We start from the raw sequence: 26,026 nt of genomic DNA, 5'->3' as shown, positions 1-26,026 counted from the left end.
TTGAGAACAAGGATTGAACCTTATCTACCTTTGTATCTTCAGTATGTTATTCAATATCAGGCATGTAACAGGAGTACAGTAAATGTTTGCTTAATGATGGATGAATGAATAAATGAATAAATGAGTTATATTGAGAAAACCAAAAAGTTAAAGGTGAAAGATATTCAAATAGGTTAGGTTTTTGTAATAGACCAGATAACAATGGGACTAAAATGAGATAGTACGTTTATATCAGTATTTGACTAAACTTAACTAGCACTAGAAATAGTCATTAAAGTAACTTTGAAATTATTTGCATAGTTTTCTGAGTCTTTGTGCTCATTTCTGGGGAGAAGGCCCATAATTTTTACCAAATAATCAGACATCTCTGATTTTTATACGGTTCAGAACTATTGAATTGGAAGGTTTGTATAAAAAAATCAAGGGATTCAGTAGTAGGAACAGAGCACTCCATTAATCTGATAGGAAAAGAGTAGTTATCTGAGCAGTGATTTTAATTTTTCAGAAAAAACTTAAATCTCAGCCATCGAGAGAATCAAGCCAATGGGAAATCCTGAAACACAGGAAGAAGAGCAAAACATAGGGAGAAATTGTTTACCTGAATAAGATTTAAATGATGAATTGATTTAAGCCATAAAAAATCTTCATAAAGATGGAGATACTTATATTTAATGTATTTAAAATAAAGTAAAAATTACAACTAAACTAAGAAGGAGTGAATAATAGAATTAGAAAAGTCGATTCTGAAAAAAAAATATTTGCTTTTGTATTCATGTATGATAGCTAATATAATTAAAGGTCAGTAAAATTTTCCTTTTGTAAGGAATAAGAAAAACATCAGTGAATATGAGGTGGCAAAGTGATTGTCTTTCATATTTTCCAAAATATTTAAAGTAAAATTCCAGTTTTGAACAAGAAAAGCATCATTATATAAGTAGGTCATGATTCTCTAGGGAGTTGTCATTATTGCTTATACTCCAAGACCTTTAAAAATTATTATAGTGATTGCATATTTTGTATTTTTCCCTGTTTTAGTGAATCACCTCAGAAACATTTGGGACCTGTATGGCAACTACAGTGGATAGAACAAGATCGAGGAACAACAGGTGATGACAAAAGAGAAATACTAGTTTCTGTATCAGCAGACGGAAGAATCTCCAAATGGATTATACGGAAAGGACTGGACTGTCATGGTAAAAAACCCAAAAAACCAAAAACAAAAAAACTCCCAAATTATCTTTCTCTTGTTATGTACTGAATTTAAAATTCCTAGTGAAGCCATGTTCTCACTTATTGGTGGGAGCTAAAAATTAATATTTAAATTCACACACACACACACACACAAAAAAAAACGGGGGGGGGAAGAAGATATAACAACCACAATTACTTGAAGTTGATACGACAAGCAAACAGAAAGGACATTGTTGGTGGGGAGGGAGGAGAGGGAGGAGGGAGGGAGGTTTTGGTAAGGGGCAACAATAATCAACCACAATGTATATCGACAAAATAAAAGTTAAAAAAAAAATTCCTAGTGAAGCATCTGTGAAAGTTTACAAAAGTTTACAAATTTTGGTTTGGCCAATAAGAAAAAAACTGGGCTTGGTCATTATTTTTCTAAGCTTCTAGTTCTGGTATTTGCTGATTTTAACTTAATCACATGAAAAAGATAGCAGAAATCATAATATTATTTGCAGAAGATACACGCATGATATTCGCAGTATTTTTCATAAATAACAAGTTATGTATTTTTTCCTTTAAATAAAGATTTGATGCGACTGAAGCGAACTACTGCTGGAAGCAACAGAAAAGGAGGGGAAAAGGAAAAGAAAGGTGAAGCTTTGATATCACGACAGGCTCCTGGAATGTGTTTTGCTTTTCATCCCAAGGTAAATTATTTCAATCCACTATTTACTACTGCAATTTCCAATGATTAAAGTGTATTAAGATATAAAACAAGACAAAATGCTAGCATGTTAATAGATATTGTACCTAATATATAGAGACTGAAAATAGATAAGTGATTTCCTGGGGCCGGGGATGAGGGGGAGGGGATAGGTGGAAGGGGTGGGGGAAGAAATGGGGAATGACTACTAATGGTTATGGAGTTTCTTTTTTGGGTGATAAAAATGTTCTAAAATTGATTGTGGTGATGGTTGCACAACTCTGAAGAAACTAAAAACCATGGGACTGTACATATTAAATAGGTGAACTGTACAAATAGGTGAATTATATCTCAATAAGCGTTTTTAAAAATAATATTATGCCTTGTAAGTAAAGAAATAAACATAGATAAAGTTGCTAACCTAAGGTAGGATGGCACATTCTCACTGGATATAGGAGGGTACTTTAAAAAGTTCATGAAAAACAGAATTAAAAGATAATATGATTCTTTCCGTGAACTTTTTAAGGTAATGTGGTACTATGTCCTTTATCTGCTTTTCCAGATAGAGGAAAAATATGTATTTCTGAGAAACTATGGAAAGATTCTCTTTACAACTTCGTACTTAACTTGAGTGCCCCTCCTTTCCTCTCTTGGCCATTCTGAGGCTCTATCACACTTAAAAAAACCAAATCTACTGTACAGTCCTCTACATTTCAAGGTAAGTGGTAACTCTCAGGATGTGAGGATTAGGAAGACCACTTAAATTCATGTTTATCAAGACCAGAATCAAATCAAAATAATAAAGTTCTACTTTTCCTAATTCTTCTTGTCAGGAGGTATTTTGAAATCAGAAAATTCAGTCACTATGACAGACTTCTAAGAAAACATATCCCATGTTTTCTGTTATGTGTAATATGATCTGATTATCTCTGTAATGACACCATCACCTACCTCATTATGCAAACCAGAACTTGAGCTCCTTCTTTATTCTACCCTATCATTCAAATGATATTTAAATCTTATTTTTTACTTTTGCTACTGCAGACATCTAACTGCCTTCATTCTCAAATTCCTATAATCTACCTTTACTTTGATTCTAGAATATTAGTTCTCAATTTGGGCAGGGAGCGAGGATTTTCCCACCAGGGGACAGTTGGCAACATCTGGAGATATTTTTGGTTGCTGCAGCCATGGGGGGTTGGAGTGAAGGTGGGGAAGTGCTACTGGCATCTAGCGGGCAGAGGCCAGGGATGCTGCTAAATATTCCACATGCACAAGACAGCTACCCTCACCACCCCCCCTTCAACAAAGAATTATCTGACCCAATATATCAATAGTGCCGGGTTGAGAAACCCTTGTCTTGTGTTCTAGAAATGCCCTTGGCATAAGGAATTTTAGATGATCATGCGGTCTGTAAATAAAGACAGTTTTACTTTTTTCCTTTCTAATCTGGTTGCATTTTATTTCTTTTTCTTGCATGATTACACTGGTTAGAATCTCCAGTATAATGATGAATAGAGGTGGTAAAAGTGGACATTCCTGTCTTGTTCCTGATCTTAGTGGGAAAGCATTCAGTCTTTTATTATTAAGTATGTCACCTGAAAGCTTTGTGTAGATGCAATTAAACAGGTTGAGAAAGTTCCATTAATTCCTAGTTTGTTGAGCATTTTTATCAGGAATGGCTGTTAGATTTTGTCAAAAGCTTTAAGCTTTTTCCTTATCTATTAAGATGATCATATAGTTTTTGTTTGTTATGTGGAAAATTACATTGATTAATTTTTTTGAATGTTTATTCCTGGAATAAACCCCACTTGATCATGATTTATTATCATTTTAATATACTGTTGGGTTGAATACGTTTGGAGATCATTGAACTTCCTGGATCTGAAGATCTGTGATTTTTCCTATACCTGGGAAGTTTTCTGCCACTATTTTGTTGAATATGTTTTCAATGCAATCTCCTTTTTCCTCCCCTTCTGGAATACCCATGACTCGGATATTTGAGTGCTTAAGGTTGTCTGATATCTCTCTCAGATTTTCTTCAATGCCTTTGATTCTTTTTTCTTTCTTTTTTTTTTTTTTGGTCTGCTTGTGTTATTTTAAACAGCCCATCTTCAAGTTCAGAGGTTCTCTCTTCAATTTCCACAAGCCTGCTGGTTAAACTCTCCTTTGTGTTTTTTATTTCACTGAATAACTTCTTCAGTTCAGCAAGTTCTGCTACATTTTTTTTCAGGGCATTGATTTCCTTGTACATTTCCTCTTTTAGGTCCTGTATACTTTTCCTCGTTTCATCATGATGTCTAACTGAGTCTTCTTGTATCTCATTCAGTTTCCTTAGAATTATCACTCGAAATTCCTTGTCAGTCATTTCAAGGGCTTGTTCTATAGGATCTAGAGTTTGAGATTTATTATCTTTTGGTGGTGTACTTTCTTGATTTTTCGTATTTCTGGTATCTTTTCTTTGATGTTTATTCATTGTGGCAAGGGGTTTCACAGTCCACAGGTTTGACACTATTGACTGACTAAGATGTTGCTGTGGTTGCCAATTTGGTATGGCTACCTCAGTGACTACTCAGTTGGCCACTAGTGCCTTGCATGTGTGGTTGCCTCGGGTCTTGGGCCTCTCGGGGGAGCCACCTCTCTGGTCAGCTTGGACTCTGCCGGGCTGCTGGGTGATGGGGCGGTACTGCAGGGTGTTGTTCCTGCCGCTGCGCTTCCCCCGCTGCCGCCGCTTACGCTTCCCCCGCTGCCGCCGCTTACGCTGCTGCTGCCAGCACCACTGCTGCTGGCTCCACTGCCGCTGGCTCCGCTGCTGCCACTACCGCTGGTACTGCTTCCCCCGCTGCTGCCACTGGCGCCGTTACCGCCGGTGCCGCTTACGCCGCTGCCAGCTCCTCCGCTGCTGCCGCCGGTTTCTCCACTGCTGCCCTAAAAAATTATGTAGGATTTCTGAAGTCCAGTGTTCATCGTGGTCCGGTTCTCCGGGTTTACGTCCACTAGGGTACACCAGTTCCGCATCCCCTTCATCTTCTCCCCGCCGGGGGTCGCAGCACAGAACAACCTCTAGACCCTGGGGTCCGGCTCCTAGTCTTTTCCTGTTTCAGTAGTCAGTTTCAGAGGCTAGGAAGTCCAAAGTCCAGGGAACACATCTGGTGAAAGCTTTCTTTGGTGGTGACTTTAGTAACACCAAGGTATCACATTGCAAAACTCAGACTAGAAAGTTATGAGGATTGCAAAACTGCTGTCTTTAGATGTTCCAAATTTCCTCAGGGGAGAGGTTCCAGAGAAGTACGAAGTATCTTTATGATTATGTTGCACAAACATGGACATGACAATGTGCTAGTAGGAAAATCCTAGAAAAAACATTCCCTGACAAGTTAACATGTGGACTTGATGTCCTTCTGTCGTTTTAGGCCCACGGGGCAAGCAAGCACTTGTAAAAGGGTGAGCCCAGGGAACAGGAGTAAACTTGAAAGAAGGCACAGAAACGCCAGCCCCAGAGGTCTAGAAACGTGCAGCGTGAGCCTCTTAATATACTGTTGGATGCAATATGCTAAAATTTTGTTTAGAATTTTTAATCTTTGTAAGAGATATTGGTCTGTAACTTCCTTTTCTTGTTATGTCTTTGGTTTATAGGATAATGCTGGCCTCATAGAATTCTATTTTGAAAGATTTTAATAAATTAGTATTATTTCTTCATTACATATTTTTTATGATACGTACATTGTAAGATGTTGTTTGCAGGGGGAAGGAGGGAGCAGGGCTGGCCCACAGCTGGCTCCATGGTTGGCCTGGCTGTGGTGGTAGGGGTGGGGGACAGTGCAGGGCTGAGGCCCTCGGCCCTGTGTTTCTGGCTCTGGCTCTGGCTCTGGCCTGGTTGCTGTCAGTGGTGGGCAGGGCCAACACCTATGGCCTGCCACCTCAGGACCCTGGGGGCTTATTGCTTTCAGCTCCAGCTCCAGCCTACTTGTGGTTGGTGGTTGGTAGGGCCGAGGCCCATGGTCCACCGCCTCAGGGCCCTGGGGGCTCTTCATTACATGTTTAATAGAATTAACCATCTCAGCCTGGAGTTTTCTTTGTGGGAAGATTTTTAAATTTTAATGACAAATTCAAATTTTTAATATATGTAGGTGGCTGTTGTGGCTATCTGTTTCTTAAGTGAGCTTTGGTAATTTTTGTCTTTTTAGGAATTTGTCTCTTTCATTTAAGTTGTCAAATTTATAGGCATAATAATATTCCTTAGTATTTTCAATAACTAGAATATGTAGTGATGTCCCCTCTCTAATTCCTAATATTAGTAATTTGTATCTTCTCTCTTCTTACCCTAATTAGTCTGGCTAGAAGTTTATAGATTTTATTAATCTCAAAGAACCAGCTTTGAAGTAACTCATTTTCACTATTGTTTTTCTGTTTTCTATACCATTGATTTCCACTTTGATCCTTATTATTTCCTTTCTTCTCTTTGTTTTTTGTAAAAATTTAACATCTATTTGTACATATTTATGGGGTGCAGTGTGTTGTTTCAATGCATGCAATATACTGCACAATGATTCACTTTGGGTAGATAACATAGTTTTGTACCCGTTAGTCCACCACTTCTCCTCCCTTCATTCCCCGCTTCCCCTCTCCTCCCAGACTCTAGTAACCATTATTCTGCTCTTTACTTCTATGAGAACCACTTTTTTCCCCCCCTCGATTCTACATATGAGTGAAGCCATGGAGTATTTGTCTTTCTGTGCTTGAGTTACTTCACTTAACATGATGGTTTCCAGTTCCATCCATGTTGCTGCACATGATAAGATATGATTTTTATAGCTTAATAGTATTCCATTGTGTATATGTACCACAGATTTTTTTAATCCATTCATCCATTATGGCCATTTAGGTTGATTTCATCTCTTCTCTATTGTGAATAGTGTTGTGATAAACGTGGGAGTGCAGGTATCTTTTTGATATATTGATTTCATTTCCTTTGGGTATAGACCCAGTAGTGGGACAGTAGTGGGATTGCAAGGCAGGTCTATTTTTAGTTCTCTGAGGAATCTCCATACTGTTTTCCATAATGACTGTACCAGTTTACATTCCCACCAACAATCTAGGAGGGTTACTTTTTCTCTGTATCCTTGCCAGCATTTATTTTCTGTCCTGTTGATAATAGCCATTCTAACTGGAGTGAAATGATATCTCATTATGGTTTTAATTTGCATTTCCCTGATGATTAGTGATTTTGAGCATTTTTTTTATGTGCCAGTTGGCCATATGTATGTCTTCTTTTGAGAAATGTCTGTTTAGGTGCTTTCCCCATTTTTTAAATTAGGTTATTTGGGGGTTTTTTGCTGCTGAGTTGAGTTCCTTGTATATTCTGAATATTAGCCCCTTGTCTCATGTGTAGTTTGCAAACACATTCTCCCATTCTGTAGGTTGTCTCTTCACTTTGTTGATAGAGACCCTTGCTGTGTGGAAGCTTTTTAGTTTGATGTAATCTCATTTGTGTATTTTTGCTTTCGTTGCCTGTGCCCTTGTAGTCTCACTCAAAAAAGCACTGCTCACTCCCATTTCATGTAGTATTTCCCTTATGTTTCCTTCTAGAAGAAAAAATAATTTTGGGTCTTAAATTTAGGTCTTTAATCCATTTTGAGTTGATTTTTGTGTATGGTGCGAGACAGGGGTATAGTTTTAATCTTCTGTGTGTGGATATCCAGTTTTCCCAGCACCACTTATTGAAGAGGCTGTTCTTTCCCCTATGTGTATTCTTGGCACCTTTATCAAAAATCAGTTAGCTATAAGTGTGTGGGTTTATTTCTGAGCTCTCTATTCTGTTCCATTGGCCTATTTGTCTGTTTTTATAACAGTACCACGCTGTTCTGGTTACTGTATTAGATTGAATTATGTCCCCCAAAACTCACTGAAGCTTGAATTATGTCCCCCAAGTTTTATGTTTTAGAGACTTGGCCCCCACTGTGACTGTTAAGAGGATGAGAAATCCTATTATGGTAATTGAAAGATGGAGCCTTGAAAAGGTGATTATATTGTAGGCCCATGCCATAGTGAATGGATTAAAAATGGTAGTCATGGGCGTGGTTCTGAGGGCTCTGAAGAGAAAGTGAATGAGGAGGTTAGTCTCTCTCTCTCTCTGCTCCACCATCTTCTGGCATGTGAGACCTCTGTGGTACTGTTAACCACCAAGGCCTTCACCAGATATGTTCCCCCAGCCTCTGAAACTGTAAGCAATAAATTTCATTTTCTTTATAAATTACCCAGTTCCGTGTATTTTGTTTTAAGCAATAGAAATGGACTCATACAGTTACTATAGCTTTATAGTATATTTTGAAGTCAAGAAGCATGATGACTCCAACTTTGTTCTTTTTGTTCAAGATTTAGGATTTCTTTAGCTATACAGGGTCTGTTGTGGTTCCAGACAACAAATTTTAAGATAATTTTTTCTATTTCTGTGAAGACTGTCATTGGTATTTTGATAGGTCCTGTGTTGAATGTATACATTACTTTGGGTGATATGAACATTTTGATGATGTTAATTTTTCCAACCAATGAACATGCAATATCTTTCCATTTATTTGTGTCCTCTTCAATTTTTTTTTCACTGATATTTTAAAGCTTTCATTGTAGAAGTTTCTCACCTCCTTGGTTAAATTTTCTCCTAGGCGTTTCATCTTAGGGGCAACTATTGTGAATGGGATTAGTTTTCCAATTTCTTCTTTGGCTATTTTGTTATTGGCATATAGGAAGGCCACTGATTTCTGTGTTGATTTTGTATCTTGCCATTATACTGAATTCATTTATTAGTTCTAGTAATTTTTTGGTGGAGTCTTTAGGGTTGTCTATGTATATGATCATGTCATCTACAAACAGGGATAGTTAGACTTCCTCCTTTCTATTTTGGATGCCCTTTATTGATTTCTCTTGCCTTATTGTGCTGGCTAGAACTTCTAATATTATGTTGAATAGGAGTGGGAAAACTGGGCATCCTTGTCCCATTCCAGATCTTAGAGAAAAAGACTCCAATTTTTGTCTATTCAATATAATATTAGCTGTGGTTTGTGTATATGGCCTTTATTGTGTTGAAATGGGATCTTGGATGTTATCAAATGCTTTTACTGCATCTATTGAAATGATCATATGGTTTTTTCACTTCATTCTGTTGATGTGATATATCACATTTATTGACTTCTATATGTTGGACCACTGTTGCATCCCTGGGATGAATCCCACTTGATCATGGTGAATGATCTTTTAAATGTGTTGTTGGATTCTGTTTGCTATTATTTTGTTGAGAATCTTCACATCTGTGTTCATTAGGGATATTGGTGTATAGTTTTTATTTTTTTCTTGTATCTTTTTCCAGTTTTGGTATGAGGGTAATGCTGGCCTCATAGAATGAATTTGGAAGAATTCCCTCCCCTTCAATTTTTTGGCAGAGTTTGAAAAGAATTGGTATTATCTCTTCATCAAATGTTTGGTAGAATTCAGTAGCAAGCCATCTGGTCCTGGGATTTTCTTTGTTGGGAGACTTTTTATTACTGCTTCATGACTTGTTATTGGTCTCTCAGTTTTCTACTTCTTCATGATTCAACCTTGGTAAGTTGTATGTATCCAGGAATTTATCCATTTCTTCTAGGTTTTCCAGCTTGTTTGCATATATAGTTGTTTGTAGTAGTCTTTTATGATCCTTTGTATTTCTGTGGTATCTGTTGTAATGTCTCCTTTTTTGTTTATGGTTTTATTTATCTGAGTCTTCTCTCTTTTTTCTTCATTAGTCTAGCTAAAAGTTTGTCAGTTTTGTTTATCTTTTTGAAAAACCAACTTTGTTTCATTGACTTTTTAAAAATCTCCAATTTATTTATTTATTCTCTGATATGCTCTGATTTGTTATTTCTCTCCTTCTACTAATTTTGGATTTGATTTGTCTTTCTAGTTCCTTGAGGTGTATCATTAGGTTGTTTATTTGAAGTCTTTCTTCTTTTTTAATGTAGGCATTTATTGTTATAAACTTCCCTTCTAAAACTGCTTTTGCTGTATCTCACAGGTTCTTATATGTTGTGTTTTCATTTGTTTCCAGTAATTTTAAAATTTCCTTTTTGATTTCTTCTTTGACGCATTCATTGTTTAGAAGTACGTCATTTAATTTCCACATATTTGTATAGTTTCTAGTGATCCTTTAATTGTTGAGTTCTAGTTTTATTCTGTTGTGGTTGGAAAAGATAGTTGATATAATTTCAGTTTTTAAAAATTTGTTGAGACTCATTTTGTGACCTAAAATATGGTCTATTCTAGATAATGTCCCATGTGCTGCTGAGAAGAATGTGTATTCTGCAGCCATTGGATAAAATGTTTGATATAGGTCCAACTGGCCTAGAGTAGAGATTAATTCTGATGGTTAATTTTCTATCTGGACAATATGTCCTTTACTGAAAGTGGAGTATTAAAGTCTTCAACTATTATTGTGTCTAATAGTAGTTGTTTTATATATCTGGGTGCTTTGGTGTTGGGTGCATATATATTTATAATTGTTATATCCTCTTGTTGAATTGATCCCTTTATCACTATATAATGACCTTCCTTATCTTTTTTTACTTTCTTTGGCTTGAAGTCTATTTACCTGATATAAGTATAGCTACTCCTGCTCTTATTTGATTTCCATTTGCACGAGATATCTTTTTCCATCCCTTACTTTTAGTGGATGTGTGTTTTTATAGGTTAAGTGAGTTTTTGTAGGCAGCATATTTATTGTTGGTTTTTGTTTTAGAATCAGCCACTCTGTGTCTTTTATTTGGGGAATTTAATACATTTTCATTTAGAATTATTACTGAGATATAGGGATTTGTTACTGCCATTTTGTTACTTTTTCTCTGCTTGTTTTGTAGATCCTTTCTTTTCTTTTTTCCAGTCTTTCTTTGTGGTTGACTGGTTTTCTCTAGCAGCATATTTTGATTTCTCACTATTTATATTTAGTATGTCTCTTATAAGTTTTTGTGTTATGGTTACCATGAGGCTTACAATAAACATGTTATAGTTGTAACAGATTAGAAAAAAACAAAGCCAGCTCTAAGCTTTGGCATCTTTCCCCCACTTTTTGACATTTTGTTGTTTCAAGTTACATCTTTTAATATTGCCTATCTCTTATATGGTTGTTGTATTTGTTATTGTCTTGTTAGATTTGTCCTTTAGTCTTCATACTAAGGATATAAGTAGTTTATTAACCACCCTTACAACACTGGAGTACTCACTTTATTAGTGAGTTATGTACCTTCAGATGTTTTTGTGCTATTCTTTAGTGTTGTCTTTTAGACTGAAGAACTCCCTGTGGAATTTCTTGTAAGGCAGATCTAGTGTGGATGAATTCCCTAGGCTTTTGTTTGTCTGGGAAAGACTTTATTTCCTTTCATGTTTGAAGATTAGTTTTGCTGGATACAGAACTCTTGGATAACAGTTTTTTTTCCCTCAGTACTTTGAATATCAACCTATTCTCTTCTGGTCTGTAGGGTTTCTACTGAGAAATATGCTAAGAGACATACGGGGGCTCCATTGAATGTTATGTGTTTCTTTTTTCTTGCTGTTTTCAGTATTCTTTTTTTGTCTTTGATTTTTAATAATTTGTTTATGATGTGCCTTGGGGTGTTCCTCTTTGGATGGAATTCAATTTATGACCTCTGAGCTTCCTGTACCCAGATATTGTCATCTTTCTCCATACTTCAGAAAGTTTCAGTCATTATTTCCTTGAATATTCCTTTCTAGGTCTCTTCTTTTTTTTTTTTTATCTTCCTCAGGTACATCAATTATGTGGAGACTGTTTTGCTCGAGGGAGTCCCATAATTGCTGTATTTCTATTTCATTTTTTTCTTATTCTTTTTTTTTCCTGCTCCTCTGATTGGATAATTTCATATGTCCTGTCTTCAAGCTAACTGATTCCTTCTTCTGTTTGATCAAATGCTATTGGAGCTTTGAATTGAGTTTTTCAGTTCAGATAATGTATTCTTTATTTCTAGAATTTCTATTTGTTTTTTCTTAATTTATTCTATTCCTTTATTAAGTTTTATTCTGCTTCTGATTTTTTTTCCAGATATCATTTAGTTTTCTATGTGTATTTTCTTGTGACTCCTTGAACATTCTTAAGAGGGTTATTCTGAATTCTCTGTTAGACATTTCATAAATCTGCTGCTCTTCTGCATTCATTGCTGGTGCTTTGTTTGTTTCCTTTGGTGGTATCATATTTCTGTCTTTTCTCAATCTTTGTGTCTTTATGTTGATGCCTGGGCATTTGAAGAGACTGCTACCTCTTCTAGGTTTTATAGGTGTTATTTGGTGTTGTTAAACCTTTACTAGTTAACATCAGAGCTTTGTCTATGGTCTGTGCGGGGGGTGGTTCTGTCCATTTTGAGTGGATTATTAACTACTACTACCACTTAAACTCTGCACTGGAACTAATTTGCTGTCCTGTGGTTAATCCCCAAATTGGGGGTATTTCCTGTGGAGACCGGAACTTGGGCTTTGTGCATGAGCTAAATTCCTACTTTGCTGCTGATTCTCATACTGGGGAAGGCTTTTTGTGTGGATCAGATTTTACTTGTTAGCCTTTAGTCGCTTCCAGGTCTTATGAGGTCACCATAGACACAACTGGGATGTGTGGAAATTCTGGCCTAAGAATGAGCCTTTCTTGCAAACTGTGCTCCCTGCAGTTTTATCGACATGACTGCTCTTCACTGTGTGATGCCTGTGCCAATTGGAAGGTAGATCAGCTGCCTACACTGCACCCCAGTGCTCTCCTGGCAGGTCAGCCTCCCCCCCGTACTTTAATCATTTCCCATGGGGCAGGCCGTGCATAGGTCCTCACTGACCTCTAGGTTGTTCCTTTCTCTGGCCAGCTGTTGCCATGCTCTCCTATGCCGGTTCAGAGGTAGCTTCCTAGTGGATTTGCTGGAAAATGGTATGGTGCACTCCAAAGCATACTTCTTCCCTGCAGACTCCAAGTTCGCAAGTTTTAGTTTCATGAAAAGGGTGCCACTGTGGCTTTGCCATCTCCTGGTAGCCACTCTATGTGCTGGCAGCTGTTCCCTGCCTTGTACCACGCTGGTCCCAAAGCGACTGTGGCTTGGAATGGTCAGAGTGGTTCCTCTTCCCTCTCAACATGGCCTCTCACAACTTTATGAACCTGTGTGTCTCTCCTCTTGCCCTAAGATCCAGTGATCCCAGGATGACAGTTTTTGCTTTTTAATAGCTATAAATTTATTGACTGGGGGGAGTGATGCTAGGGATTGTCTATTCCACCATCTTGATGACATCTACCCTGTTTACTTTGGTTTTAATTTGCTCTTCTTTTTCTAGATTCTGAAGATAGAAACTGAGGTCATTGATCTATAACTGTTCTTCTTTTCAAATATAGGCATTTGTGCTATAACTTCCCCCCTAAGTACCGCTTTAGCAGTATCCCACAAATTCTGACATGTTATATTTTCATTTTAATTCTGTTCAAAATGCTTTCTAATTTTGCCTTTGATTTCTTCTTTGATGAAGGGGTTATTTAGAAGTATGTTATTTAGTTTTTATATATTTTAGAATTGTCCAAAGATCTTTTTGCTATTGATTCCACCACGATCAGAGAACAAGTTTGTTATAAACTGAACCCTTTTGAATTTGTTAAGATTTATTGTAAAGACCAGAATATTGTGTTTATTGGTAAATGTTCCTTGTGCACTTAAGAAAAATGTGTATTCTGCTGCTGTTGGGTGGAGTGTTCTATAGATGTCAATCAAGTGAAGTTGGTCAATAGTGTTGTTCTAGTTTACTATATCCTTACTGATTTTCTGCTGACTTCCTCCATCAATTATTGAGAGAGGTATTGAAGTCTCCAACCATAACCATGGATTTATCTATTTTTCCTTGCAGTTCTATCAGTTTTGCTTTGTGTATCTTGAAACTTTGTTATTAGGCACACACATATGTGTTTAGGATTGTTGTGTTCTCTTGATTAATTGATTCCCCTATCATTATGAAATGGCCTTAATTATAACTACATTTATTGAAGGCAGCATATAGTTGGGCCTTGCTTTTTTATACAATCTTAAAATCTGTGCCTTTTAATTCTGATGTTATGTACCCCATAAATATGTATAAATGAAAATAACAAAAATTAAAAATAAAAATATCCAGAACATTTTTTAAAAAGACCATTTACATTTAGTTTGATTATTGATATTTAAGCTTGAGTCTACTATCTTGCTTGACTGGTTTGTTGAAGAGAGTGTGTGTAAAATGTCTGGCCTCCTTGCCTTGAGGCATGACTTTGAAGGGCCTTTCCCTATCTAGGGCTTCTTGTAGGCTGGACTGAGCCTTCTGTTACAACTGCTTCACAGTTCAACTTTAATGTCTGTCCATTCCCATTTCCCTCATAGAGTTTGTTTCTGAGAGTACTCTGCAATAAACCTCTTATATGAAATCCCAGAGTCTTAGAGTTTATTTACTTGGGAATGCAAATTTTGACAATGACCTTGAAGATCCCTAGAGAAAGATGACCTCTTTTAGATGGTATTGGGATAATGATTACCTATATAAAACTGGAATTAGATACTACTCTATTATACACAACAACCTTTTAGAAGAAAATGTAGGAAAATATGTCTATGTCCTCAAGGTAGGGAAAGATTTCTTAATGCACAATAAATGCTAACTAATTTTTAAAATAAAATGGGAACTTCTGTTTATCAGACAGTATAAAGAAAGTTAAAAGATAAATCATACACTGGGGAAGATATTTGCAACATATGTAATAGACAAAGTCCATAGAATCTAGAATATATAAAGAATTTATACAAATGAATATGAAAAAGACAGATTATTAGTAAAATGGCCAAGAGACATAAACAGAAAAGGAAACACAACTAACCAATAACATAAAAAAGTGCTCAACCTTATTAATATTCACATAGACAGGATTTAAAATCACGAGTTATAATTTTATGTATAATAGAATGGCAATGTTTAAGAATTCTGATATAACTAATTGTTGGAAAGAATGTGGATCAAAGGAAACTTTTATATACTGCAGGTGAATGTAAATAAGTAGTACCAATTTGGGAAAAAATTGTACTTCATCATGTAATTCAAAACTGCATTGATCTAGTGGTTGCATTCTTAAGTACTTGTATATCCTAGAGGGGCGTGTCTCAAATTTTAATGTATGTACAAATTACTTGTAAATCTTGTTAAAATACACTTAAAATACTTTTTATTATACACATTTAATGTTAAAGATGTCTGAGACACCATCTAGTTCAACTTGTCATTCCCAGCAAGAGTCATTTCTTCAGCATCATATATACAAATAGTTATTGTTAAGTCACCTGCCTTCTCCTTGATTAGTTCTAATGAAAGAGCGCTTACTATTTCCCTGCTAGTTCCACTGTCAGGCAGCTATAAATGTCTGTTATTCCTTATTTTGAGCCAGAGTTTTTCATGTAATTTCAAGACAGGATATTAAGTGCTACTACCCTCTCTTCCAGCAAATGACATTTTTTTTTTTGCAAAGTAGTCTTTCAGGTAGTATCATTATTATAAAATCATGACAGAAAGAAAAAGACAACAGACAACTATATTCAAGGTAGTACTTCTAGTTTTGGTTCTTGAATTTATTTTAATAGATCCTGAATTGTCTAATCTTACCCAACTGTTGTTGTTTGTTTTGGAGGTTGGCAGATATCGGGAACCAAACCCTTGACCTTGGTGTTATGAGTCTGCCCTCTAACCAACCGAGCTAACCAGCCAGCCACTGTCAAATCTTCTTTTTAGCACACTTACTAATATATCACAAGCCAATGCTTTTCGATTTCTTCTGTTGTAGGACACAAATATCTATTTGGCTGGTACTGAAGAAGGTCATATTCACAAATGTTCTTGTTCATATAATGAACAATACCTAGATACCTACAGAGGACATAAGGTTAGTTTAATTTTGGTAGGTATGGAAAATTGAATTTATCTTGTAGTATTTCTGAAAAAAATATTATTATTATACACAGTATATTTACATGCAATAAATTTATAACTTCAGAGTTAAAAATACCAGCTTGAATTAAGTGCTTTCTTGTATCAAAAACACCAGTAATGTATGGGGCATTTTGTTTGGCTTCTAGATGTCCTTGATTTCCTCTTGTAAATTATGGAAGTCACAATTTTTATTTGTTTCTTAAAGGCTTTGCTTATGATAACATGCTGATCCCAAAGTAAAATTGTCTCTTGTCTACACCTATTCTCTATATCTTTTTATGATTGTTCCATCCATGTTTTCTTCATTTTCTCCCTCATTTTTCCCCTACTACTCTTTGTTATCTTTTTAAAGTAGGCATATGTATTACTATTTGGTAAATATTATAGAAACTAAATTTTTATGTTTCTGTAATGAATAATTTAGGGAAGATTCAATTTATGATCTTACTTTCAGCTATAATAATACGCAATAATGGATAGTAAGTAAATCTTCTAGAAATCTTAGCATTTTAAATTTGCCGGTCAATTTTAAAATATAAGATGTTAAATATTATTTACGTATGTATTTTAATTTATTTTCTATTTCTAGGGCCCAGTGTATAAAGTAACATGGAACCCATTTTGTCATGATGTATTCTTAAGCTGTTCTGCAGATTGGGGTGTTATGATATGGCAACAGGAGAATGTCAAGCCATTTTTGAGTTTTTATCCAACTACGTATGTTGTTTATGATGTTGCCTGGTCTCCAAAATCAGCCTATATATTTGCAGCTGCTAATGAGAGCAGAGTAGAGATTTGGGATCTTCGCACCAGCAAGTAAGTGTTAATATTTTCTTGGAGACATTTCTAGTAGAAGAAGTTCAAACTAAATGATAACTGATAGTTTTGAAATTAGTTAGAGAGTTTCGTAGTTACTTTAAAACAAGTAATAGTTTACTCTAGAGAGTCTTTATGAACAAATGTATATGCCAGGATGCTACATTAATGTTAATTACTTATGCCATCTGTGGTTTTAAAAATATCTGAATGAAAATAATTTACCTTACTCATCTCCTCAAACTTTTACAAGCTAATATAGGATATCATAACTACCTTGAATTCTTATTCATTGCTGGTTTATCGAGGAATACAGAGAGGCCTGTTTACATTCTGAACTAAAGATTCTCTACAATAAGATAAAGAAAGGGCACAAAGTAATTTTTTTTACAATATTCACTTATGCTCTTACCTCGTTTCAAAACATATTTAAAGGGGTATGCACTTAATTAAAATTGCTGATTTAAGATGTTATAAGGCATTAGAAGACCATCTAGATCCATCTATACTTCTTAATATGAACATTTCTACAATGCTGGAATAAAATGTTTAATGATTTAACTTCTTCAACCGGAAGATATCATCAGTCTTTATGTTAGTTATTGGCAGAAGAAGCAGGAAAATATAAGGGCACTTCAAAAAGTTTATGAAAGATTCCCACTATCTTTCAATTCTATTTTTCCATAAACTTTTTGAAGTCCCCTTGCACATTCTTGTTTAAAATAAAGGACATAAAATTCAATGGGTTTATTCTTCATGATAAAATTTTTTCCAAGAAGTTAATAATTCAATAACTTTTAAAATTTTGTCATGGTTTGTTCTATAAAATAGTAAGAACCAAAAATCAAGGATTACATCATAAAACAATTTTTTTTTTTTTAGAATGAGGTGACTAATGTATAAAGTGGCTACTTAAATAATCCCACCTCTGATTTTAATTTTTCTGGTAAAACTGTAGTTTGCAGAACAACACTTCTTCAGAAGAACTATTCAAAGATGCTACTTCTGTTCTTTCTTGAGGGAATTAGGCTTATTGCTTTGGATGACCAAGATTAGGAAAACTTTCTGTTCAAAATGTCATTTTATGTTCTAAAGTTGTTTTTGGATCAAAACATTCTTCTGTTAAGACAGTTATCTAAGAAGTTGGGTTAGTCAGGGTTCTCCAGAGAAACAAAACCAATAGGAAATATGTATATCTCTATCTCCATCTCTGTCTCTGTTTCCATCTCTATCTATATCTATATTGAGAGATTTATTTTAAGGAACTGGCTAACAAGATTGTGGGTCCTAACAAGTCTGAAATCTGCAGGACAGGCTGGCAGGCTGAATTTCCGGCAGGAGTCATGTTGTAGTCTTGAGGCCAAATGCATTCTGTAGGCAGAATTTTATTCCATTTTGGGGGAGCTCAAGGACTTCAACTAATTGGATAAGCCTACCCACATTATGTAGGGTAATCAGCTTTGTCCAAATTCTATTGATTTAAATGTTAATCACATCTAAAAAAATACCTTCATAGCAACGCATAGACAGGTGTTTGACCAAACAACTAGGTACCATAGCCTACCCAAGTTGATCCACAAAGTTAACTATCACAAATATTTAAACTTATGAAGTTCACATCTTAATTGTGAATTACTTTAATTTACTTGGTTGAAATAAGTCAATTGAAGAAATAAAGGTTTTGATTGAGTAAGCAGTGAGGAATAGTTATTTTGAGTTTGGAAACACTTAAAGAAGCTTTTGGTTTTTGTTACATAAAATTTTTTTAAAATCTCAATGTTTTCTTAGTATGTATATTAAAAAGACTATATTAATATGACAATTGAATTTACAAATAAAATGTTTCATTACAGTTTGGATCCTCTGATTGTAAATGTTGCTAACCCTGGAATCAGGTTCACAACCGTTCTCTTCGCCAAACAGACAGATTGCCTTCTGGTGGGAGACAGTGATGGACAGGTCTCTGTGTATGAAATGAGAAACATGCCTACTACTTTGGATTCTGGCCAGGTAAAATTCAAAAGTAAAAATTTTATGTCATTTTATGAGTCTATTCAGTTGCAACTTTGTAGCATGGAAGGAATTTACATTTCTTAAGTATCTTATGTGTGGTGCAATGGAAAAGAGAGCTTAAGTTCCAAGAGTTGCTACCTACGAGTCATGGCACTTACTAGGCTTTTTTCTTTCATCCTCACTTTCTTTATCTGTAAAAGATAAATAAAAAGAATAATAATGTTGCTGAGCATCACAATGATAAATGTTATATGGAAAAACTTAAAACTGCCTAGTACGTAGTTGGGACTTAATCATTGTTAAATGTAGCTAAAGAAGCTTACTTTATATTCAAAGATTTTTACATAAAATAATCATATTTTTAGATATTGTCCAATATTCCTGAAATAGGCATTTGTTTCTGTTGTTTAGCATTATCAAGTCTCTTACTCTGATTTTCAAATATCAAAGTTTTGTTGCCAAACAAAAGTAACAAAAGTAACTCAGTATCATTACATTATTTTTAAAATAGCTTTACAACTTTTTCTCTGTTTCTTATGTTTAAATTGTTATTGCAAACAGTAATCTGATAAATATTACTACAAATATGATAAACATGTTAAAAATATTTTAAAATATGCACAAATCAATAAGAAAAAAGACAAGACTCCAATTGAACAGTGGACCATGGTCAGGAACAGATCATTCACAAAAAATGACTAGTAAATATATTTAAAAATTTAACTCCCTAATAATTAAAAAGTAAAAAAATATTAAATTAAAATGTGATAGCATTCTCACTGATATCAACAAAGTTTTTACAAAAATTTTTTTTATGAGACTACTTAGTACTGGCAAACATTTGATAAGTCTTCTCATACTAAAGGTTGGAATAGAAATTGGTATAACCTTTTTGGAAACAATTTGACAATCTGAGTCAAGACTGTTAGGTATGTTCAGGGAATATTGATTCCCTTGAACTCTAGTAATTCCACTTCTGGGAATCTATCCTAGCAAAATATTCATAGATGGAATAAATTAAATTAATTATAGTGTTATTTGTGATAGGATAAGAAAAGAAAAGGAAAAGGGAACAACCAAAATATCTGAGAGGGAAATGTGGGTTGATTTAGGGTTGATTAGATCTAGGTCACATGTAGAAGGTAGAGTTCTATCCCAACCATATAGACTGCAAATGTTAAATAAGTAAATAATAAAATAAATAAATAAAATGCTTGGGACTTTGTACTTGTCATCCCTTCTGCCTAAAATCACAGGGCTTATTCCTTCACCCACTTCAAATCTTTGCTCAGATGTTACTCTCTCAGTGAAGTTTTCTCTGACCATCTTACTCATAATTGCAGCCTCTACTCTCTTCCACACTCACTATTCAGTACTCTTCCATAACTAATTTTTCTTAATAACACTTATCACCTTTGAATATACTATATAGTTTATTTATGCATTTTGTTAATTGCCTGTGTCCTAAACTCCATGAAAACAGTGATTTTTGTCTCTTTTATTCTGAGCTGTATCCCCATGGCCTGCTACAGTGTCTGGCTTATAGCAGTAATTCAATAAATGTTTGTCATATAAATAAGCATTGAAAAACTAGAGGAAAAAAATCAGTCTATTACAAGTATTATTTTTCAGGGGTGGGATCATGGACAAAGTTTAGTTCTTTTTTTTTTTACTTATCTGTTTTCCATACATTACATATTTTTTCCCCCAAATTTCATTGGTCTCCTTACATAATAATTTTAGTTTGCTCTGAGGAAAAAATTTCTTGATAAAAGAGTGGCAAAGGGGCCAGTAGGGTCATTTGGGACCAGAAAAAGCATGACTGACATGATAAGGAGTTTGTTCTTTATTCTATAGAAAATGCAAAGCCATTTAGAGTTTATAGTTCTAGAAGTGACATGGGGAAAAATAAAATTAGATCCCTATCACACACTTTGTACAATGGTAAACTTCAAATGGATTACAGACTTTTGTGAAAAGTAGGAAAAACTACTAGAAGAAAATAGAGGAGCATATCTTCATGCTCTGAGGGCAAGGATAGATTGTTTTTAAAATAAGACCAAAAAAAAAAAATTCCCTAATTTTTGTCTGTTTCATTATTTGTAAAATAGGTATAATATTAGTAACAGAATCAAAGGTTGTTAGAACATTACATAAGTTAATAGCTGCAAAGTAGTTAGAACGGTTCCTGGCACATAGTAAGCTCTTAATAAAACACAACTATTCTTTGTATGATTATTATGTCAAAATTAAAATTTTCTATTTGGGATTCCATATGTCAAATTAAAAGTAATAGATCAGAAGAAGAGATTATCAATATATATAAAAAGCATTTAGTATCCAGTATATATAAAGAACTTCAACAAAACAATATGAAAAAGTCAACTCATTTTTTTTAAGGGGCAAATGTATAAAATAGTAATTCACAGAAGAAGAAACTGGAATATCAAATAAATTTATGAAGCAACATTCATTCTCACTAGCAATAAGAAAATATGCAGTTAAAATTATATAACATACCAATTCACACTGATTGAATTTACAAAAATTAAAATATTAGCGAATACCAAGTACTAGCAAAGTTGTAGTGAATTGGGAACTCTTTTGCAACAGTCATGGGAATATAAATTATAACAGCCTCCTTGGAGAGCAACTCAATGAAACAGAAAATTCAAATACCATATGTTTTAGTTTGTTTCTGTTGCTTATAGCAAAATACCCGAAAGTGGATAAAATTACCCACTTTCAGGTATTTTGTAAGAATTTATTTCTTATGGTTTTACAGGTTGGGAAGTCCAAAATCCAGGGAGCACATCTGAGGGGCCTTGTTCTTGGTGGTGGCTCTGCAGGGATGCAGGGTATCACATGGCAAATATAGCTGAGTGAGAGAGAGACTAACCTCTTCATTCATTCTTCTTTTAAAGCCATTAGAACCACGCCCAAGACCAACATTAAACCATCAATGTATTGATCCATTCACGAGGGCATGGTCCTCACAATCTAATCACCTCTGCAGGCCCCAAATTTCAATTACTATAATAGGATTTTCCATCCTCTTAATACTGTCACAGTGGGGGTTAAGTTTCTAACACATAGAACTTTGGGGAACACAACTCAATCAATAGTGCCATACAAAATCACATCTTTGCACATGCAAAGCAGGAGATACATATATGGTATCATTGTGAGGTGTTATTTTTTTCTTTATTTCTTTTTTTTAATGTTTCCTAGGTTAGTCTTGACATATCAAAGAGATTACTCAGTCTACTCTGTCTTAAGAAAATTCATATTCAAATGATATGTTACAAAATAAGAAAAAAAACCCAGTTCACCTTAAACTCTTACATATAGATTATATATTTTATTATTCTGTTTATAAGTCTGGCAGATTTCAGTACATACATTTAAGTGAGCTTTTTTAATCTTGCTAAATTTTCTTAAATATTTTAAGTCCAACTTATCAATTTAATATACTGAATGTTTAAGTACTTCACAAGTCTTATGGACAGACAAATCTCAGATACATATGAAATTATTAATTTCATACATTTAAAATTTTAAATATAATGAATCTTCAATTTTCTTAAATGTTTCAATGCTATTTCCAAATGAGTAAGATTTCAATATAGATCACAAGTCTAAATCAATTACCCTGTTACACACTTACATAAGAATCAAATGCTTAACTGCTAAACAATCTAATATGGCAAATTCTTTTATATGTAATGAACATTTAAATACCAAATATGTGCAAATTCCTTAACACAGAAAATATTAAAATTATCTGTTTGATTTGTTGCGTCATTTCTATTCTCAATGTTTATTCTTCTCAGGGTACAAAAGAAGAACATTACAAGTACTTTTGGAGATTATTTTCTCAACTGAGTGAGATGCATATTGACTAGAGACTTTAGCCAGAGAATGAGATCTGAAACTGTGGACATTTAATGGGATTTTCTAACTGCCTTAGCTTCCAGGCTGAGCCCTGTTTTACAGTTGATTTTTCAATGCCCTTCAAGCGGAGTGGTCTCATAGCAGATGTCTCTTAAAGTCTAGTTATGTATTGCCTAAATCTTGCATCTTCTCAGGGAATTCTGCAACCCTGCTCATGTTTCTGAATCACTCGATTGACTTCAATTTATTTATTTACTGTGTCATTAGATTCTAAATTATTAAAGTTTTCCTATTTGGTAGGATTACAACCTTCATAGATGTTTAAGTGACATATGATTAGAATCCATATATCTCCCAATGCTTTGTTTAACTCATTGGTAATGGTGTGAAAGACATGCTAATGAGAAAACAATGTTTGTAGTAGCCTTATTTCTATATTGATAAATCGGAAACAACCTAAATGATCATCAGAGGAGGACTGGATAAACAAAATATGGCATTTTCACATGTGTTACTGTAATACAGAAATTTAAATGATATGTGTCTTAATGTGTTAATTTTGAATAAATCTTTAAAAATACAGTGTTGAGGGCCGAGCCCGTGGCGCACTTGGTAGAGTGCTGCGCTGGGAGCGCGGCAACGCTCCCGCCGCGGGTTCGGATCCTATATAGGACTGACCAGTGCACTCACTGGCTGAGTGCCGGTCACGAAAAAAAAAAAAAAAAATACAGTGTTGAGTGATAAAAGCAAAATTCAGGAAGGTAAGTATAATATGCAATAATTTATGTAAATATTACTTAAACACAAAAATAAAAATAGTGTTCTTAATAGACACATTTATAGTTAGTAAAAGTATAAAATGTAGACAGGAAGATGGAAGAAAAATGCTTTACTTTGTATTTGGATTTAAATTAATTAGAACCATCTTTTAATTTGAGCAGTATGTTATACAAGCAGAAGGCTAAGCTTAGAGAGTCTGAATATTTTTGGCAAACTAGTGCGTGTGTGTGTGTGTGTTAATGATTTCGAGGAAGGTGAGCAAAATTTTTCTTTTAACAAATGTATTCCATACATTAATAAATATAATTTCCTGATGCAAATATGTTATTCATAATTTTGATCATTATATCTGAAAGGTTCAGAGTTATATTTCTGGGAGATTAAACAAAAAAACTATTAATCAGGTTTTATGTTACTTACAGCCAAACACATGCTTAATTGATACACCTTCTCTTCCTTAGCTTCTAAAGAATTATAGTCATAATAGTAATTTGAAGTCTCAAAGTAACTAAAGTCAAAAACATTATTTCCTATCAAGATATTTTATCAAGTAACATTATAACTTATAATCTTTCCATTAATTTTAACCAAGAGTGAATCAAAGTTTTGAAAGGCTTATAATTTCTTTCTATGGGACAGATGTGCACCAAATTTATGGATAAAGCCTACCTCTGGGAAATGAGAGATGAGGGAAAAATAAGGTTGGGGAGGTGTGCAAAGGGAACTTTAACTTTTATCAGTAAGGTTTTATTTCTTTTATTAAGAAATATCTAAGGCAAAGATGAGATTTGTAGATTTGGAGTGGACATATGTTTTACAAACAAAGCCAAAGTACCAGACAGTACATGCACCAGGCATGCTGGAGTAGTGTTCATTGGAGAAAACCCATGGAGAAAGGGTCAGAAGCATCTCCCCCTCCCTTCCACATTGCCAGTCACCCTCTGTGACCTTGCACAGCAAAGGGACTTTGATCGTTGGGCTCTGGAGGTTTTCAGTGGCATGATTTCTGAAACTCTGGCCCCTCCATGATGAGATGAAGGACCAGAATACTATTGTGATAGGCCATGGCAGAAGGTTGGCTCCAGCCCTATACTACCCCTCAGGGTTTGTGGTTAGGGGTAATACCAGCCTTATGCCTGGCATAAACAAGACTGGAATCCAAGTCTTGCAATTATAATTTTATGATGTAGCTAATTTTTGACAGGATTTACCACCACATTAGCATTCATGACTGGGGAAGTACCAGCTATTCTCCTAGCATGAGGGGGGTTGGTTGCTGGGAGTCTAAGTGTCGCATTGAACAGAATTATGGTTTAAGCATTTTGGCAAAAGTCAATTTCAGTGGGGCATTGCAGTAAGCAACTCCTTTTCTGGAGGCAGCCTGTAGAGAATCACTACTGGATACTATTTTTACTATGATGGTTCAGTATATAAATGTTTGTCATATTTTTGTCTGAGCTTTTGGTGTTTACATTTTTCCCCCAAATTAAAAGAAAAATAAAAAGACAAGTAAAATGTTCAAAGTGGGGTTTTAGAAACATAAATCTGTAATATATATAAACAATTAATGCTGACAGACACTGAAGGCAGAAAAAATAAATCATTTATTCAACAAATATTTAGTCAGTACGTGCTATAAGACAGGGTATGTTTTAGACACTAATGATATAACACTGAACAAATTATAGTAGTGATCTATTACACTTGCCCAAGTGAGAGACTGAAGTAGAAAGAGATGGGTTTGAGAAACATTTTAAGGTTAGAATTGATAGGACTTGGCAATTGATTTAATGTGTGAGGGCTTGAAGGATGGGAAAGTGCTGAAGAAGGATAGTATAGGCTAAAAGACAGGAACTGACATGTAATATTATCTAAAGTGTTTATAAATCTAGAGTTTATAAAACACTTTCACATAAACTAGCTCATTCAACTCTCATAACAACCTTTAGAAGTAGATGTTAATATTGTCATTATACCTTTGAAGAAACTAAGACTCTCAGTTCAATGATTTTCTCAAGATCATATTTACTATGTGATAGGAAAACCTCTAGTCTTCTTCCAGTTCCCCTCTTTCACTGTATTCTTTCTTAAAAACCCACTTCCCATCTTTGATTTTCATCTCCTTATATATATATGGTCATTTTACCTGTCTTAATATAAAGATCAGTATCATTAAATGAAAATACAAAACTCATACGGAAATTGAGTTCTGCGCTCTAAATCAAGGATTAAAAGATCAGAAAAGGGCTTAAAATATCATTATGTTTAACAGATATTTTACAGATGAGAAAACTCAGGTTTAAGCATTAAGGCTAAATAGGAGCTACCAAAATTGTCCTCTTACTGAATCCTTATAAAATTATATACCAAAATACATTAAAAGAGTGGCTAATAGGAAAAAGTAGTTTTACACTAAGAAGTTAACTGTTACTATTTAAACTTACCTTTGTTTGTTTCCATTTTACAATCTCATTGGATGCCCTTTATATGTGTATCACTACTTGTAAATTTTAAATGGCATTTTAAAGACTAGTTTATCTTTTATTGCATTTTTATTGCATTGTAATTGTTTGAATTTTTTTCTCTTTTCAGGAAGATATAATATGTACTTTGCTTGGGTCCAAGTCAAACCAACCAGCATAA

General features: G+C 34.5%; 1 protein-coding gene across 1 annotated transcript in view; it reads left to right on the top strand.

Annotated features, from left to right (window-relative positions):
* DNAI4 (dynein axonemal intermediate chain 4) overlaps nt 1–26,026 on the top strand; it is a 126,026-nt gene extending 100,000 nt beyond the window's left edge. The window contains exons 12-17 of the mRNA XM_063105770.1: nt 1,036–1,193; nt 1,765–1,886; nt 15,735–15,833; nt 16,470–16,696; nt 18,550–18,706; nt 25,976–26,026. Coding sequence (XP_062961840.1) covers nt 1,036–1,193; nt 1,765–1,886; nt 15,735–15,833; nt 16,470–16,696; nt 18,550–18,706; nt 25,976–26,026 — 814 coding nt within the window. The remainder of the gene's footprint in view (nt 1–1,035; nt 1,194–1,764; nt 1,887–15,734; nt 15,834–16,469; nt 16,697–18,549; nt 18,707–25,975) is intronic.

This window comes from Cynocephalus volans, chromosome 8 (assembly GCF_027409185.1).
Source record: "Cynocephalus volans isolate mCynVol1 chromosome 8, mCynVol1.pri, whole genome shotgun sequence".
In the NCBI taxonomy this organism is placed as follows: Eukaryota; Metazoa; Chordata; class Mammalia; order Dermoptera; family Cynocephalidae; genus Cynocephalus; species Cynocephalus volans.
The sequence above is the reverse complement of the archived record's forward strand: the minus strand, read 5'-3'. Positions and strand labels throughout refer to the sequence as shown.